At 37.6% G+C, this 18,352-nt stretch overlaps 1 protein-coding gene across 1 annotated transcript in view; it reads left to right on the forward strand.

Moving 5' to 3' along the window:
- ANKS1B (ankyrin repeat and sterile alpha motif domain containing 1B) overlaps window positions 1–18,352 on the forward strand; it is a 449,659-nt gene that overhangs the window by 160,006 nt on the left and 271,301 nt on the right. Inside the window, exons 11-12 of the mRNA XM_054199351.1 lie at window positions 893–1,029; window positions 16,101–16,281. Coding sequence (XP_054055326.1) covers window positions 893–1,029; window positions 16,101–16,281 — 318 coding nt within the window. The remainder of the gene's footprint in view (window positions 1–892; window positions 1,030–16,100; window positions 16,282–18,352) is intronic.

Raw genomic sequence — 18,352 nt, forward strand, 5'->3', positions numbered from 1 at the left:
TGTGGAGCTTTTGGCCTCCTGCAAAGGCATTCTGGTGCTTGATTACAGTCACAGCTGGGAAGCTGTGCCTTATTTCATAGTCCCTTCTATCCTCTGACCTGATTTTCACTATTTTACTCTACATTGTTCAAACAGCGTTAAGAACATTTAGAGAAGGTAAGAATGAAATTTTAAGTCTCTTTGATGGTCTTTCACGTTGCCATAAAATGGTAACAGCATCACAAAATATGTCTGAACAGCAGTTTCTCGTGTACCTGCAGGTATGTAGACATTTTTAAGCCAGCTGTAGGTTATCTAGCTGAGATAGATACTGCTAGAAAGGTAGCTACTGCAGTGCAGAGCTTGATGGAGGATGGAAATTTCATCAGAGTTGAGTACGTTTTTGTGCAGTTAATCCTTGCTGATCCATTACGTTGCATATAGTGTCCAGTGTCCACCACCAACCAGTTGTTGCTGGTGGATATTAGCATGCTTTAAGTTGAGTATGCGTCTATATAACTTATTGAAATGGGTTTTATGTGTTAGAATTTTCCAGGGTAGATATGAGTTGCATTAGAAAGCTCCCTTTTAAGTCACCCCTGTTACAGTGATAGTACATTGATTCACAATCGGTAATTCCGGGTAACAAAAGTAAAATACTTGTGTTTGCTTTGTGCCTTATTTTATTTATGTATTAAGAGAGTGCTATATCCTGCCTTGACTTAGAATGAATGTATGATCTGACAAAATAAGTGTAGATATACAGTGTATTTCTTGCCAAATACACTTAAATTATAACAGCTTTTGTAAGTTGAAATAGTGTTCTGAGTAGCGTTCTGTTTTCAAAATAATTTTTTATTTTAAAATGTATGAAGTATTTGTAAGTTCACATAAATGCTATTTTTATTCACAGATAATGCACCTCAGGTAGCAATTACCGCACCGGGATCTGGTAACCATAGAAACAGCTCTACAGGCCCAACACCTGACTGCTCTCCTCCATCACCAGACACTGCACTTAAAAACATAGTGAAAGTTATACGTCCTCAGGTAGGTGATCACCATAAGCATGCTCTTCTTAGTTGTGCTTTTATTTTAAAAGCAGACTATGATGCATTTATTCTAAGGGTATTTGTCACTGTACGTATATGAATAGGTCAAAGACAGGTAAACAGAAGATAAAATGTTTTCTGGACTTAGGAAGCAATCTTGATAGCAGAAGAAGAAAGAATATTTTTTGAAAGAGCCTAACAATGTACAGAGAGATATCAGCACATTTTTCTTATAGCGTTAATGATGAATGTAATACTTTGTATTTTTATTAACTCTTAGGTTTTTTCCAAGTTTGTGTTCTGCTTTTATCAGTATTAATTCCCTGCTGCTTTTTCAGCTTTACCTTCCCCTTTGTGTATCTCCATTTACATGGTCCCATAATGTTTCACATGTTCTTTAGTTTACCTACTCATAAAGTATTGCTTCTTGACTTTCATCCTTCCTAACTATATGTATTTCTAATAGTGTTTGGCAAACAAGATGCTTAACGAGTGGAAGACTTGAGTGCTCCTTTTAATTCTTTAAGGAGTGTGGCCATTTAAAATGAAATATTTTAAATAAATAAGTCTTAGAATTTGATTCAGTAGTATAGAGGTAATCAGCATCAGTTTATTTTAGAATCCTAGGATCATAGCATAACATAGGTCAGAAGATACTTCAGGGGATTATCCAGTTCCCCGCTTAAAAAGGTGTGACATTAGGTGTGTCAAAGCTAGCTGTGACAACTACATGCTGAATTGACTAATTGTGAAACTTTTTTTGGTGTAAACCAAAAGAACTTCTATTGCTCTCCTGCCAATTACTGGGTTCAAATGCAGCCATCTGTTCTTCACTGCCGAGCTGATCTCTGCAACTGAGCCACTTTGACGCTAGTGGATGCAGGCTTTGTATCATCAGTATGTTGCTGGCATTTATTTTACTTGAGAAGTAAGCCGATGGATATATTATATTTTGGTAAGAATTAGAACAGATTGCTTTGGTGCCACACAAGTGAGCGTGTTACAGTGACAGAGGTGGATCTTTCTTTCAGTACTCATTGGAGCACGCAGTTCAAAAGGTCCTGCAGAATTAAAGGTAATTACTAGGTGCACCTGCCATTTCTCTCTAGGAGCCATTGGTTTCCTGTGGCCAACACTGTCAATATACAAAAATTCTGATGACTAGCTGCTGCAGACCATCCCTCTGACACTACGGTAGTATGGGTTCCACATCCTGGTTTAAATCTAGATTGCAGGGGGTCTAAAATAACAGCTTCTTCTCCTTTTCTGTTTTTATAGTTATTTCTCCTTTTTTCTTGTTCCTGTAGTCTCTCTGTCCCTCCCACCTTACATCAGTATAGTACTGAAATGCCTTCTTCCCTCTAAGCTGTTTTTTATAGTAGGCGGCAAGCAAACAGAAAGGTATTGGAATATTGTTGGAACAAGCTGTTGTGTGATAGCTTATTGAAAATAGCATTTAAAAAGCTGTTTCCATCATGATATTGCCAACAGATGGACCCAGAACGCTGAATGGTGATGTTCTTCTGCTAGTTAGCTCTGAATGGATTCAGCAGATTCTGGGGAGCTATTTTCAAATTTAAATCATACCATTTACTGACTCCCAGTATTCTCATCATTCTGCAGAACAAAAGTTAGCTGTGCAATATATATGGTCAGAACTTTATCATGTTTGGTAAAATATCTCTCATGTGGCCCTACATGTGGCATACTTCCTATGCAGAAAACAATAGCAGAAAGGCACATGTAGGCTAGCGCTTAACGTATGTTGTAAATCTGTGCGCTAATACGCAAGAAGTTGGATACACTATAGCATTCAGATCCCATTATGCTTCTCCTTTCTGCGTGTGTTTTATGCACATATCTTCAGTATTCTTCCTTTCCTTTGTTTTTGTTGCTTACATAATCACCTCCCCCCAAGATCTCAACCCAAGAATTTAGACAAAGAAGTTTAGATATTTGCAATGTGATGTTTGCAAACCATTAGTGTTAATTCTGCCTGCATATTTAATTCCTTTATTCTATGCCTGCTGCATTCAATTACATGGCAAGCTCTTTGAAGGTTAACACAATAGGATTCTATTCTTGACTGACCTCTCACCACTCATGTAAAACTAATGAATAGTGTTACACAATGCATGCAAAATAATTAATTTTCTGTCGTCTGCCAGGGCCTCTTTGCACTTTTCTAGCTAATAAAAGATTTTAAACAGATCTAAACCAGAGATTGTATAAATTTCCAAACCAACTGTCACTCCTTTCCCCTTTTCATATATCTTATGCATCCTGCACAGGAAGGTGCCAGTGAAAGGCAGAATGGGAAACTCTTCAGCAGCTAGTTTTGCACTAGCATGGATGAAGCTGACAGGGAAGTCTGGCCTTCCAACTCATATTGTTATTTTCATTTATAGACTGACTTATCTTTCCTGGAGGATTGTGCATATGACAGTTTACCCGCGGTGAGGAGAAACACTCACTGTGTTTCTGTGTAAGCAGCAGCAGAGGGGACCAAAGATTCCTTCCTCCCACCTGTCTGGTGAGGGCACATGGTGGCAGCGAGTAGAAAAGAAAAACCCGGTGAGCTGGGTTTGAAGGCAGAAGTGGGGGTCATTCTGCCTCCTGTTTCCTTTGGCCTTTTCTTTCTAAGACTGCGTGTCAGGTCGCATGATGGCAGCGCATATTCATGATTCAGCACGTGACAGATTTTGAAGATATTTGTATGAATGTGAGGTTTAGCACAGCACAGTGGCTTCTCCTCTCTCCCGTTCCAGACACTCACATACCAAACGCAGCTGGCGGGGAACCCTGTCAGCTGCACCTGCTGTGTGGGGTCCCTGAAGAGAAGGGTGGCTGTGATGCTGCACTGGCAGCCCTTGGGGTGAAAGTACCACAGCTGGGAAGTGTGACACAGGAACAATCTCACACAGAAAGTGTGGATCCAAGGGGTCTGGGTCATGGACCCAGTTAAGGGATTCCTCAGAACGCACTCAAAACTTGTTTTGTCTTTTTCCTTCTAGTTGTCTCTTAACCTGGCCCTAATTATTCCCCTTCTCATAGTAAAAACACGTCATCACAAAACCTGGCTGGGAATTTCTATTTTCCCCCAATCTTTCACTCACTTTTCTGGAAATGTATCCTTTCTTCAATTAATTAGGATGAATTTTGAGGTGAGAAACCTGCAGTTTGTTGTGACCCTACCACTCATCCATTATAAGATCCCATTGCTTTCTAAAATCTATCTAAAACTTTCTTTGGATATGTCTCAACTATTCAACTCGGCATACTGTTACTAAAGCTGAAGCCTATTTTAACTGAAATGGTGTATTTTCCTGGCACAGTGCAGCACTCAGGAGAGATACTCGCTCAGATCTCAGAAGCAGTATTAAGTTCAGTGCCACAGTGCCACCCACCTCTACTGCTTCCAGTCCTGACGCTAGCACTCTTAACAGTAATTCAGGCATCTGTGTGCTCTTTTATCTGTGCATCTTAGCTGGCGCTTGTACCTGTGATCTAGCATTTTGGAAATACACCTCTTGTTTTCAAATTTTCACAGGGTCATCCTCTGAAAAAGAGGATTTGTTTGAAAAGTTAGGTATATGCAGGTAAGAAACAAACAGATTTTAGTTCAGATTTTGAATCACTCAGTTATTTTTTTCCAGATTGTCCAGAGAAGTTTTAGTAAGTTTTTAACTCATGAATTGCTGATTAATGATGATTTTGAGAAAGTAATGCAGTTTCAAGTTCAAGACGTAGGCCTCTGAAGTATACTAACAGCACATGGGGGGAAAATGACATGTGGTGGGAGACCAAGTAGGTCAACATCTTAACTAAAATTTAGGCTCTCTTCCAATTGTAACTTAGTTATGCTAGTATATATAATAAAATATAACTTACCGTATCAGAATTTTAGAAATTTATAGTAAAATTGAGCTTGTTATACCACAATTCCTATAGCTCTCCATCTGGGTGAAGCCTGAACAAAATTGGGCTGTGTGTGATGCTTCATGTGTTTTTCACATTAGCCACTCAATTTAATAAGTTTTTCCTTACTTTAACATATTTGTTTGTTCAGCTGCATTTCAACAAATAAACTATATTCATAGAGAGAGAAAGAGCACCTTTTTTCCTAAGAGACTGTTTCTATTGCTAGTGGGTCATTGGCCTATTCCCATAAAATTGAATTCTGACTTTTTACCTTTTACGTTCCTTATTAAATGTACTCCAGCTTTTGCATACTCTCTTCTTGTCTTTATAAGATATGTTATATGGCTAACTGTAAGCACAGCTTTTTATGTCTAAATGTGGATTATTTAAAAGTGGCTTGGATTTTATCTATCATAAATTAGTATTTTCCCCATTTTATGTGAATAAGCAAACTACCTAAGAGTGTTGTTTCAGTGATGTAAAGAGAGATTCTGGTAGAAAGACCAAGGAACAGAGAATTTCAGTGTTTCTGACATAATGGAATTTCATCATCTCATTCTTGCTGGTTTTATTGCTAAGATCTGCAATAATCTATTCATTATAATATGGGTGTTTTTTTCTTGTGAGTTTGGATGTGCTGTCTTTACATTAGTCATTGTTTTTTCTATCTATCCTTTTTAATCCCTTTAAATAAAATTACAATTCCATCTATGGTTCATCATTCCTCTAAGACATTTAGCAATATAATAGAAGATAATAGTTTAAACTTTAGAGGACAAAAGAAATTGTTTCATCTTTCTGCATGCAGTAATGGATTCCTGCAGGACATCTGTAGCCTCTGATAGACCTATCGCACTTGTTTGGGCTACCAGATGTGCCTCATGTACAACTCTTTTGTGCATGCGCAGTGAGCCTGGCATAACTCTGTAGATGTAGTTCATCTGGGTATAGGGAAAGACAGGGACCGTGATGTTCCAACCCCGTATAGCAGCCTGGACATGAATGGACAGACCAGACACAGAACATACGTGCTCCAGAGCCTCTTTAATTGATCTAAATAGTGATAGTAATTTACATTTGAGGAAATAATATCTCATCCTTTTTGCAGTTAGGTGCAGGAATTACTTTAAACAAAAACAACAAAAAAATCATCTTAGAGGCAGCTCTGGACAATCACAGTTCCAGAAAACAGATTTTCAGAATGAATAGTTCCATAAACAGGATTTTCAAGTGGATTAGTAGCGCTATTTTCCCTGTGGTGAAGTAACCCTAGCTCCCCCCGTATGCCTGCACCCTACTGCAGTACCCGTAGTTCTTCCCAAATGAAATGCATCCCTTGTTACACTTTGCTTGAGTTGGCACATACCTGTCTCTGCAAGCTTAGGGAACACCAGTTAAATCCCCACTGCAGGCCATTGCACCAGCGCACAAACGCGTGAGAATTCAGTGATGCATCCATTGCACTTGTTTTGCGGCACCAAAAAAAAAAATAATCTGCTTTGTTACATTTTATCATAAAAAGGAGGGCTGGAGAACACACTTGTGTAATAAGTTCTCACCACTCACTTCTGTAATGAGATCACAGGACAGCTGGGGTGTAAGGACCTCCTTTTTCCTATGAACTGCTTTCTGTGCTCAGCCCAAGTTAGGGCACGCTCAGCCAGGCAGGGAGTAACCAGAAGAATCACCATGGAGAAATACTGCGCAGGCACACTCTGCTTCCTGTTTGGGTGCACTCCTCTTTTTCTGGTATGTTTTGGTGCTGCACTTTTGTGCAACCATTCACGGTGTCCATGCTTAGCACAAGAGGCAAATTAGACTTAAAAAGATTTTACCGAGAGTTATGATTTTGTGCAGGATCAAACCCATCGTCTCCAAGGTAAAAGCCACCCCTGTGTACATGATTTTATGATGTTCTTAAAGGTGCTGAGCACTTGAAAGATTCTGAACATTCCCCAAACCCATTAAAATCAAGACGTATTCTATGGTCCACAGATAGGCAGATTTAGCTCTCATCATTAGTGTGTCTGCTTTAGAGATTTCTCCTACGTTACGTAGTCTTTCCAAGGTTGGATATATATCCATTAGGGCTGCAAGCACTGTAAGGTAGTTGACGGCAGTCAGTGACCTTGATTCTAGGTATGGAGATATATTTCATAAAATTCTCTCTCTATGTATTTTTCTTTATAAATCTTTGAAGTGTCTACGCAAATCTACTGCACACAGTTTGAGACCTTCTAATTCTAATGATGTTGAAATGAATAAACAAAGAAACAAACAGATAAATAAGGCTCCTAAATAGCCCTTAAAAAAAAAAAGAAAACAAAGAAGTAAAAGAGATACTGCCAATGCCATTAAGATGTGGTTAGCAATTCATCTATGCGTGACTGAAAATAGGACAGACATTATGAAATTCTGTTATTTGAAACACTGAGTACCAATTACAAAAAAAGTTTATGGTTGGAAGTTTCTCATAGGACTGATTCCCCCCTCACCCCCCTGTATTACTGCAGAATTAATGGGTAGAAGACATGTAACAGCTCCAGAGGAGGATGTTTTAAAAAAAAAATTCCTTAGAGCATAATGGATACTCTGTGACTATTTAATAACAACATTAACCAAAATATTATTAAAGAGATGCATTGTAAAAAATCTCCTTTGACAAGTAACTGTGAAACATAATTCTATTTAGATTATTTTAATTAGAGCTGAGATAATATGAAAACATAAACACATCTACCCAATACACAGTACTAATGAAAACAGCAAACAGTATGTGTGAGTGCATTTAATTGCAGTTCAACTGGATACTAAAGCACAAGTATAAATTAAAGCAGCAGAACACTCTTTACTCTCAGGACTCTTCATGTTTTTAGAATATCACTTCTACATGCATATGTTTTCTTGGTTGAAGTTGGTTGCTTACCTGGAGAGATTCTCTAGGTTGTGTTTCCTGATTCAATACAAACATAAATCATACAGAAGAATTGAAAATTTTTCATATCTGAACTTGCAATAGACCAAATTGGTGAAATACTGAGCATAAAGATAGTTCAGATACTGAAAGATAGTTCAGATAGTGAAAGATAGGAATGTACATCTGCACTAGTAAAATAACCTTCCGAGCTCTGGAAGGTTGTAATCTATTCTGTTGAACTGTTAACGCAGTCCTGGATATAGTTCTGGTCCTGTACAATTCTCTCGCTCCAGAAGTATCCACTGTCAGGCCTGACTGGGAATTTGAATGGGCCAAGGACCATTCCTGGTAGGTAATTCTGCTTTGAAGACCCTGCTCTGAAAGCTAATTTAATAGTAGGGGTGTGAATCAATCCATGCCAATTGCCCAGCCCTAGTATGTGTAATGCTTGGAAACAGTAACACACTCAGAATCTGGAAGGTTAAAGCCTTACCTATTGTGCTTTGATGGGTATCTCACCAGATGCGTAGCATTTTCCTTTGTTTATGTGTAGTACTGGGCAGTTTTGAGCACCTTAATTACTGAGTAATCCTTTATCATCATCTGAAAATGCACCACGTCTGCACACATGCTATCCGTAGCATGCAACTTAAAAAACAGCCATCACCTTGACCCTTCAACCCTTCAAAATTTTTAATACACAAATGTAATGATATAAGCAATTTTCACAATCTGTAGATCAAAATGGGAAGTTGGAAACAGCTGGAAGCTGTGCTTTTTTTGAAGAAAATGGGTTTACATCCATTTTCCAACTGTTTCAGTGAAAATAACACTTTTTTAAAATCTTTGAAAGTTGGAAACTTCTTATAGCTGAGGAATAAGACATTCCTCTTATTTATAAAATTTATCTCTCACAATTTGGATCTCATTTCAAGCAATGTTTTCCCAAGATAGGAGTAATGATGTGTCTTCAAAATCTGATCACATCTGTCAAAGAGGGAAAGCACTACAAAAGTTTTATCACTCAGGACCGCTACACCTCACAACCCACAGCTGCAATATGGTTGCAATTAAAATGAAAGTAGAAGTCAAGGAAAGAGGAAACTGGGAGAAGACCCATTCTTTCCCTTTTTGATTCCCAATCTGATTTGTCACCTCTGGTAAAACCAGAGGTGGAAGATGGAAGGGGGCAGCAACCCTCTGACCTTTGGTTACATACTCCAGTGGAGGACTCCTAAAGGAGGAGCTACTGTAACATGCACAGAGGAGAACAGAACCACACGAACATAAAGAACTATGGGTATTTGGTACCTAGAGTCACATTGCGTGACTTTCTAACCACAGGCTACATGAAAGACCGACGTGTCTGTGCCATCCTTGAGTATGTCACTATCGGTGAAATGATGAATGTATGCTAATGGGCCATGGGATTACTGTAAAGAAGCATGCACTTGCTGCTCACGCAGGATACAAGAGGTGTATTTCTCTAAATTAAAAGTCAGTCAAACAGAAATGACACCATTAAAAATGAATTTAATTTTAAAATGCATTATACTTTTAGTAATGAAAAGGTTCTACTTTTTTTTTCTTTTCAAATTCCCATGATCTTCTAAGCTCCCTGTGGTGGCTGCTTGAGATATATTTGTTGCCAGCCACTATGTAATTTCTGCCTTCTGCTCTTAAAATAAATTAAGATGTTGAGAAGTAAAAACAAGAATGTCAAGATGGGTGCTGAAACTGTCTATGTTTTATTTTTAATTGTAGTTATAATTTAAGATAAGGTTCTATGAAATGAAAAAAGAGGAAATGATATTACCTTATTAAAAAGACAGTGTGTCTTCAGCTTGTTTAACATGGTATTTTGAGGTTTGACAGGATAATTGATTCAGGAGTCAAGTAGTAGTTCGGTGCAGTCTTTCACTTCTAGGTGACATAGATGAATCTAACCCAGATCCATCATGGTTGTGGTGTAGGCTGGACTGGCCACTAAACAAACAACAGATGCTCTCTTTTAATCTCTCTCCCCCTTCCCAGACAAGAAGGAAGTAAAATTACTGAAAAGAAAATTGCTTCTGTCCTACCTCAAACCAGGACATTTGTAACCCCCAGTTTTTGCAATTTCAAGGCTACTTGATCATCTTAGTTCAGATCCTATAAATCAAATAACTCTTGGCAGCAGCATTGACTGATGAGAATGTGTCAGGCCTGTTGAATTCTGCAAATCAAAACTGAGGTACTGGGGACAGGACAAAGTGAAGAAGCCTGTCCTCTCACAGGCTGTATTGTACCAAGAGAATTATGAATGTTTTAGGATTTTATGTAAGTGCACATGAGCAAAAGAGACAAAGATAGAAACAAGATGGTAAGTTGGGATGTTGAGGAAGAGGACAGAGACTAAGCAACCGTAAAAGTGATGTGAAAGTTGTATTTGAATGGGAGGACAGGTTAAAATTGGATGCACTGAAGGACAATGAGAAGGATGTAGTGACTGATAAAGTCAGTGGGAGATAGGACCATTACGGAATTCGTTTGAGAGACCTTGATGATAGAACCGCAGAGAAGCAAGTTTTGGAAGATGAAGAAGAAACAGCTAGGAAGAACTGGAATCTATTAGGATACTGTGAAGGGTGTTTTAGAGTAAAATAAGTCGTTTTGGAGGGAATATAGCAATAGATAGAAGAAAACTGAGAAAAAGAAAGGGGTGGAATGGAAGATGAGTGAGTAGAAAGAGAATGATATCTTGAGAAAGAAGGGAACTGGAGAAGGGAAAATTTCTGGAGTAGGAGTGAGTTGATCAGAGAATAAGAATGAAATCATCTGGGCAGGTACCAAAATGAGGGATATATGCAGCCACATGGCTACATTCATACTGTGTATGTATATGAGATGGGCCTGGGAAAAGGGGCTACAGCATCTCACCTTCATTGGTAAGTCTGTGTTTTGTGTGCTAATAGAATTTGAGAATGTGGGTTCAGTTCTGTGGGTTCTATCATACATTTTCTGCATGGTATGGTGCAACATTTTACGTTATGTAGGGCAGCTGGAATTTGGCAGTATTTGCCAAATGCAGAATTTCCTTGAGCTCATTGGTTCTCAGTGATTTAATGAGCCACACATCTGTCCCTTGGCAGAGCTCTATACCTTAGTTCAGCATCTCTGAAATGGGGCTAATAGCTCTGCCATAGTGCAGAGCAGTATTGTGAGAATTAATTCTTTACAGACTGTGATGGCGCTATGTACACAAATCCCAAAGATAAAAGGAGGCAGTCACAAGTTTGTATTGCAGACTACTTTGATGCTGGAGAAATATTTCGACATTAAATTGAGGAAGGAATTTTGCCCTTATCCCTCTGCTACATGTGCTACATGTGAAAAATATTTGAATGGTCCCTTGAGTGCTCTTAGTGTTACATGCAAGTCATGGTAGCATTACAGAATTTGCATGCAACTTCCATTCATGGGAGCATTAAGTAAGTCCTTACTTGTCTTTTTAATAGAAAAGCAATTCAGTATGTGTATTTTGATGCCTTTCCTGTTTTGCAGTGTTCAAAGTGGTATCTTTCATTGATATACGTTCACTACTGACATAACATGAAAATATTCTTATTAGACCTGATTTGAAAGTTATTTAAATCTTGTTATTGCAATATCTTTAAAGATTTTTATTGATATACTTTTGCTTTAGCGTTGATGATGAGGTTTCTTCATTAGCCTGATTTGGTATGCTGTTTCAGGATGGTCTAAGGTTTCCTAGGTCGGTATTATGACAACTGAAATAATAGCCATGAAGAAACATTTTAAAGTAAATGGTCATTAAAGAGATTATATACACATAACAAGTAAATTAAACATAACAAGTAAATTAAATACATGAACATAATGGATAAAGGAAGTCTACTTCAGGACAAATCTGCATGTGGTTATGTAGTATACATACTGGGGTGAAGTTAAGCCGTAAGTGGGCTACACTTTCACAAGGATTGTTTAAGTGTGTGCAGACTTTCCGAGTAGTATGAGGCAGACATGTAATTTAATGACGGGCAAAGCTGGCTTTGGTACAAAGAATAAAGGAAGCATCATCTCTTTGCGACAGAGTTTTTTGTGTTTGTACAGTCTCCACAGCTATAAAGCCTTGACCCATGATTACATTTCCTGGCTATTATGATATTGCATATAGTAAATAGTCTTAGAATTATTCAGCAGCTACCTTGAGAGATCTCAAGGAGTAGCTTTGAGAGATGCAATCCAGGAAACCAAGGTGCAAGACTCCAGTAAGTGACTTGTTAATTTCTGGCTACACATTCTGCCAGTAAGGCTGGAATTTGGCTCCAGATTCTAACAAATGAAGTAAGGTATGCAGAGTGTCTACATGTGAGCTAGAGGTGGGATTCAATCTGGAACTAAAACACCTATACTTTCATCTCTGTATATCATAGGATCATAGAATCGTAGAATGTGTTTGGTTGGAAGGGACATTTAAAGGTCATCTCGTCCAACCCCCTGCAGTAAGCAGGGACATCTTTAACTAGGGATCAGACTGCTCAGAGCCTCATCAAGCCTGGCCTTGAATGTCTCCAGGGATGGGGCCTCCACCACCTCTCTGGGCAACCTGTGCCAGTGTCTCACCACCCTCATTGTAAAGAACTTCTTCCAAATGTCTAATCTAAACCTACCCTGCTCTAGTTTAAAACCATTGCCCCTTGTCCTATCACTACATGCCCTTGCAAACAGGGTATGTAAGAATCTCTGTCTGATTTGGATAGCAAATCTCCCATCATGATCAGTAGAGATGCAGGATTCAAATCAGTTTTCTAAAAGCACGCATCTAATGTCACTTGAGGTGCCATAAAGGTGTCTGACATGCACGTGGAGGCTTTCAGGTATGATATAGGGCATACGCAGGGGACACCTGCACTCTTCTGGATGGCAGCTGGAGGCCAGGTGAGATGCCCCTGGGAATCTCCAGTGATGGTGGATACCTGTATTAAGGCAAGTGAACTAATACCAAAGTGACTGGGTGAGGTGAATTGTTCTCTGGACTCTATTGATTTTATTGACTAGATCTCAGTCAGCTGTACTGGGAGCTTAGATACCCAGTGGAGATGTAAGTAGCTATGCTATAAATTTAGTTACCTAAATCTGGAACTGAATTTAATCCTAACTGTAGAAAAAAACATATTTTTTCTGCAGTTTTTGTGCACACTGTAGTTTAGAGAGACTCAGAGGGATGCAATAAACACAAACTGGTTTACTGCATGTCTCTTAGCATATATTAATGAACAATTACCATACTTTAACCACATAACATTTTAAAGGACCCAGAAAAGGTGCAAAAGGCTCCTCTAGTTAGCTACAAAAGCTCAGATGCTAGCTTCCTATGTAATTATGTAGAGAAATTATTGGCACATGTTGACAGATGGACCTTGTTAACTCCAAACAATATAGCAGAAGTGTTATGCTGTAGAGCACTAGAGGCTGTGTGAGGTTCTGTATAGAATCCTTAGAGTGGGAAGACATATTAAACTGAGATACGTTTGTCTGACTTAATAATGTCGAAGTCCAAAATAATACAGGTGGTATTTTGTATCACCCAGGTCAGCAGATGGTTACATGTTATCATGAACAAACACAAAACATGTTTCTAGCTTCCATAATCACTTTTGAAAATCACTCTAGACTTATTTTATATAATTAACTCATGTCTCCAGAGCAAATAATAGCTCTTTATTGATGGACACATTTTTCCAAATCTGTGAGAATTTGCAAGCTAAACTGATCTTTAAAAATGCTTTAAAATAGTTTTGGGGGTTTTGTTTGTTTGTTCCCCCCCCCCCCCCCCCCCCCCCCAGACTTTGCAGATGTTTTTTGTGAAATTTTTGCCTTTTAATACTACGCTAAGGGGTTGTGAAACAGCTTGTCATCCATAAGTTAGTAAAAGGCCGTATGATGCGTCAGAATGCTGCTATTCTGATTCCAAGAACAGGGTACACAGTTGAAGCGGTGGCTGGAGACCTGACTGGGCAAAGACAGAGCGGTTTTTTGAAGCTGCTTAGGAATACTGAGCTAGTCCATTCCAGCTGCCTTTTTAGGTAGGAACGGTCTCAGTTTTTGAATAATCTGAGTTCCTGCACATCATGTTACTGGAAGTGTCATCGTTTCAACTCAGAAGTTGAATTCCTGCAAAACCACGAAGACACCGTTGCTTGGGAAAAGGCCAGGAACATGTTTCTAAGTGACCGCAGATCTTTTTCAGTTTTAGAAATAATTAGGTCATTGATTAATTTGTTGTCTAGCAAAAGTGTGCATTTTATGTTTAATTAGTACACATGAATCATTTTTCGTCTGATCAGAGAGTTATTTTGGCTCAGGTCCCAAACAATGACTTTTAACCAGACTGTTTGATGTTGGAGTCTGTCCCTGTTCATTGAACTCTCCTGTGAAATTACTAGCCCTAGGAGTCAGCCTTTCAAAGCAAAGGCTGTTTTTAATTATTAAAGAAAGTAAATCACCCCAATAGACTGTACATGAGTTCCAGATGAATGCTCAAATTTACCCTTTGCTATTTTTCTCAGTTTTAACAGGACACAGTCAATTCCCACGGTGCTCAACACAACTTTAACAAACAATCAGCATTATGCAAACCTAAGCCTATTGTCTGAAATTCCAGTAGAAAGTGAATTTTTACTGAAAACAGTCTAATTCTCTATTTGTAACAGAAACATTGCAGGGCTCACAACCTAAAAATGAAATAGACCACAAACGAAATTGAAAATTACTCCACTGGGACAGATTGCATTTTAACAGGTAGTTCTAAGTGAGGGTAAATATCTTCATGGTCTGAGGAAGACTTTATTGCTCCCAGGGTAATAATTTGGTCTTGACACTAATAAGTAGCAAATTCTTGACCTTTACAAATATCTGACCTCTTAAGCCTGACATGCCAAAACAAGAAGAATTAAAGCACCCTTTACTCTCTTTCTCTATTTACTTTTCCCAGCTCTAGTTATCCAAGACAGCAGTTCCTGAGATGTTTTTCACTGTTGTGAAATAAATATACAGACAGCTATAAATATAACACAGGTGTCTGTATATAACTATAAATATACATATATATATATATATACACACATCTATATAAATATACAGACACCTGGATGCAGGGCCTCCTCTGTTTTGGAGGAGGCATTTAATGTTTCAGGTCATTGTTCTTGAAGCAGCTAGGAGCATCATGGGGCTGGGATATTTTGAGTATGGAGCCAGATGAGTGCGGCAACAGCCTATTTAGCATGACATTGCAAACCGTGAGTGGTCCATGGCTTATAGTCCATGACATTGAGCACTAAGTTTATGTCTATATTAATAAGTAGCGCAGTGTAATGGGAATACATCTGTGTAGTGGAAAAATTGTTGCTGACCTGATGATAATGCCATATAGATTTCATGGGGTTTAATTAAGGCTAGCTTTAGCGTGGTCCTGTGGTCAAAGGGCCATAAGGAATCGGAGCACATTTTGTACAGTCCTGTAATGTACCTTATGGTGTAGATCCACCCAAAAGGAATGACTTTCTCATGCTCCGAACTTGCTCTGCAATCCAAATAACAGCCATTAAGTGGGGTCAATACAGAGGTTCACTTCAAAAGCAAATGTTTGATACCAATGTGTATCGAGTTTTTCACTAGTCCATGAAAACTCGTGAAGAAAGTTTGATTTTCACGTAGGTTTTTTAAGCTGACGCTTCCCCCCTAAGCTTTTAGACATTTCCGTCTTTGAATATTTAAGGCAGCCCTTAATAAATTGAATAAACAGCAGAGGGTTGCTTTCGAGTGATGAGTGCTTGGTATTATTTTGTAAATTCCATTATACAGGCATCAGCGGTCTAATTGTTTTGCAAGATGTACCCATCAATGCAGCTGGTGAAGAGCTCCATTACTTATCAAAAGATGATTGCAATTATTATATGCAAGGCTGTAAAACCCTATTTTATTTTGAATTAAATTGATTAGAATGAAGACATGCATCTTTTCTAATAAAGATTAATCCAAATTTTGGAAGGAAATTATCTCTACATCACCACAGCTTGTCATATGAAATTATTTTTATTAGTATAACTTTTGAGCTAAATAAAAACAGTAAAAAGAGAGAAACCCTAGGTAAATTTATTAAATGTCAAGTAATGAAAACTATGCAAAAAGTCTGTATTTTTCACTCCAAACTTCTATTTTTCTTGTAGCCCAAGCAGCGCACATCAATAGTGTCTTCTCTGGAATTTCATCGAATGAATCACAGCCACAATTATTTTGAAATCAACTCATCCATTGGCTGTACAAGTTTTATTTCTACTCCTGCAATCAGTCCAGCTAATTATTCCCTTGGATCTCTGGAATACAGTGTTGAAGAGAGAGAACTTCCAGGTATAGAAAAAAAAAGCTTACTTTGCCTATCAACAAAGCTTTATAAAACTGTAGGTCTGTGCATTTAAGCTGGAATTGCTGTTGTCTTTGGTAGTGAAACACATTTATCATAAACACACAAAATTATTCCTGTATTTTTTTTTCTGCTGCTTAAAAATGGGTTCTCCTATATCGTGACCAATATCATTAAAATATACTTTTTTCTGAATATTATATTTTGAAAAGGTGAGCTTTGTTTTACAGAAAAGCCTAGAATTTAGATATTGTAGTTTTTGAAATGATGATGATTCAGGTACATATCTACTTTCATCACTGTGTGGTCAGCGTAATCTAATATGAATCTTAAGCTGGAAAAACGTAATTAGAAATGATTGTGTAACCATCAGTAAATATGAGGAAGGGAAGATTTCTAAGTAACCTGATATTGTTTCTGCAGTAGTAATGGGATTCATTAAAGCAAAACTTTAATATATTTGCTCTAATGATAGGAATTCAGTAGAGTGATAGTGTGATTGTAACTGGGAAAGTTTTATCTGCATATAGAGGTTTACATAATGGAAATGCTTTAAAAAGGATTAAAATGTTTTCGTCTTCACGGATGAAAACTTCATGAGCAAGAAAGTCTCACTGAACTATGCATTTAGCTACTTCTGTCCCTTCAAATTTCATATGTGAGTTGCTTTATTTAAGCTAAACTTGTAGCAGAAGAGTACAGTATTTGGGAAAGCTGATGTATCGAAACAAATGTCTTTGATAGCTAGTCTATGTCATCTGCGGATGGAGTTATTTTTTAAAGGAATACTGTATTTAAGATCTAAATAGAAGTAGATTACTATAAAATGAAAAATAATACAAATGTTGAAATTCAGTTCAAACTTATCAACTGGCTTTTGTAGCGTTGATCTTCAAATGAGATAAATCCTGTAGAATTCTGGTTGGTAGGGTTTGAAAATTCTGAAAACTGTTGCTTTTAAATGATTTTAAAAAAATAATTCATTTCATAGTTAGATCAAAGGAAAACTACATTGTTAAAGACCTGTTGTGAAATAAGTTGTGTGAGAAATTCTATCTGTTATGTTGAAGAAAGAGTTAAAAGGATCAGAAATTATTCATATCGGTTTTCTTGGACTGACTGTGTCATTATCTTTGAAACTAAAAGAATTTGCTTATATTCATGGATATAGTAAATCTTTCAAGCCTAACTGGACATAATGAATTTGAATGGTATCTTTTACTCCTAGGCCTGGGGTCATTTGATTCTTTAGGTTTTGGGGGTGGTTTTTTGTTGTTATTTTTTTTCTACTGTAAATCCTCTTCAGTGATTGCAATTTCATTCTGGGTAATTGAATGATACTAAATATGTCTTAACATTTAAAAGCAAAAATAAGAAAACAGAAAGAATGTTCATTGGAGTTAGATAATGAACTTCTCCAAATTGTTGCTGTTGCACAGTTCTGGTTAAGTTCTTCATAATATCTCTATTCGCTTTACTTTTATCTTCTTTGGTTAACTTTACAATAGACTGCGCTCAGTAACTTTTAATCACTGCATTTCATTAGGTCTGAAATTGGAACTATAGTCTCATGCTTATTAGAACTGTACATTTCTAATTTGTGGATTATTTGATTTATGGATTGAATGAAAGATGAATTTTTGTCTTGTCTCTGACTAGAAAGCTAAGCAAAAATAACAAAGGCAAAATGACTGGTTCTGAAGTTCTGGGCATGTACTGCAAGTTTTTCAAGAGTACAGTTTACCATAAGTAAACCATTCATTTACCATCAGTAAATGAAATAATTATAGTAAAAGTCCAATTCCCTCACCCCTTCTCAGCTGGTTTCTATCTTAGAATTAAGTAATATATAGGATCACAGATTAGACAGACAATCTTAGCCTGAATGACAAAAACACTTTGACTATTTAATGGTAGATCAGAGAATTGTTTAGGTTGGAAAAGACCTTTAAGATCATCAAGTCCAACTGTTAGCCTAGCATTGCCAAGTCCACCACTAAACCATGTCCCTAAGTACCACATCTACATGTCTCTTAAAGACCTCCAGGGATGGTGACT

The sequence above is a fragment of the Rissa tridactyla genome, chromosome 1 (assembly GCF_028500815.1).
Source record: "Rissa tridactyla isolate bRisTri1 chromosome 1, bRisTri1.patW.cur.20221130, whole genome shotgun sequence".
NCBI lineage: Eukaryota > Metazoa > Chordata > Aves > Charadriiformes > Laridae > Rissa > Rissa tridactyla.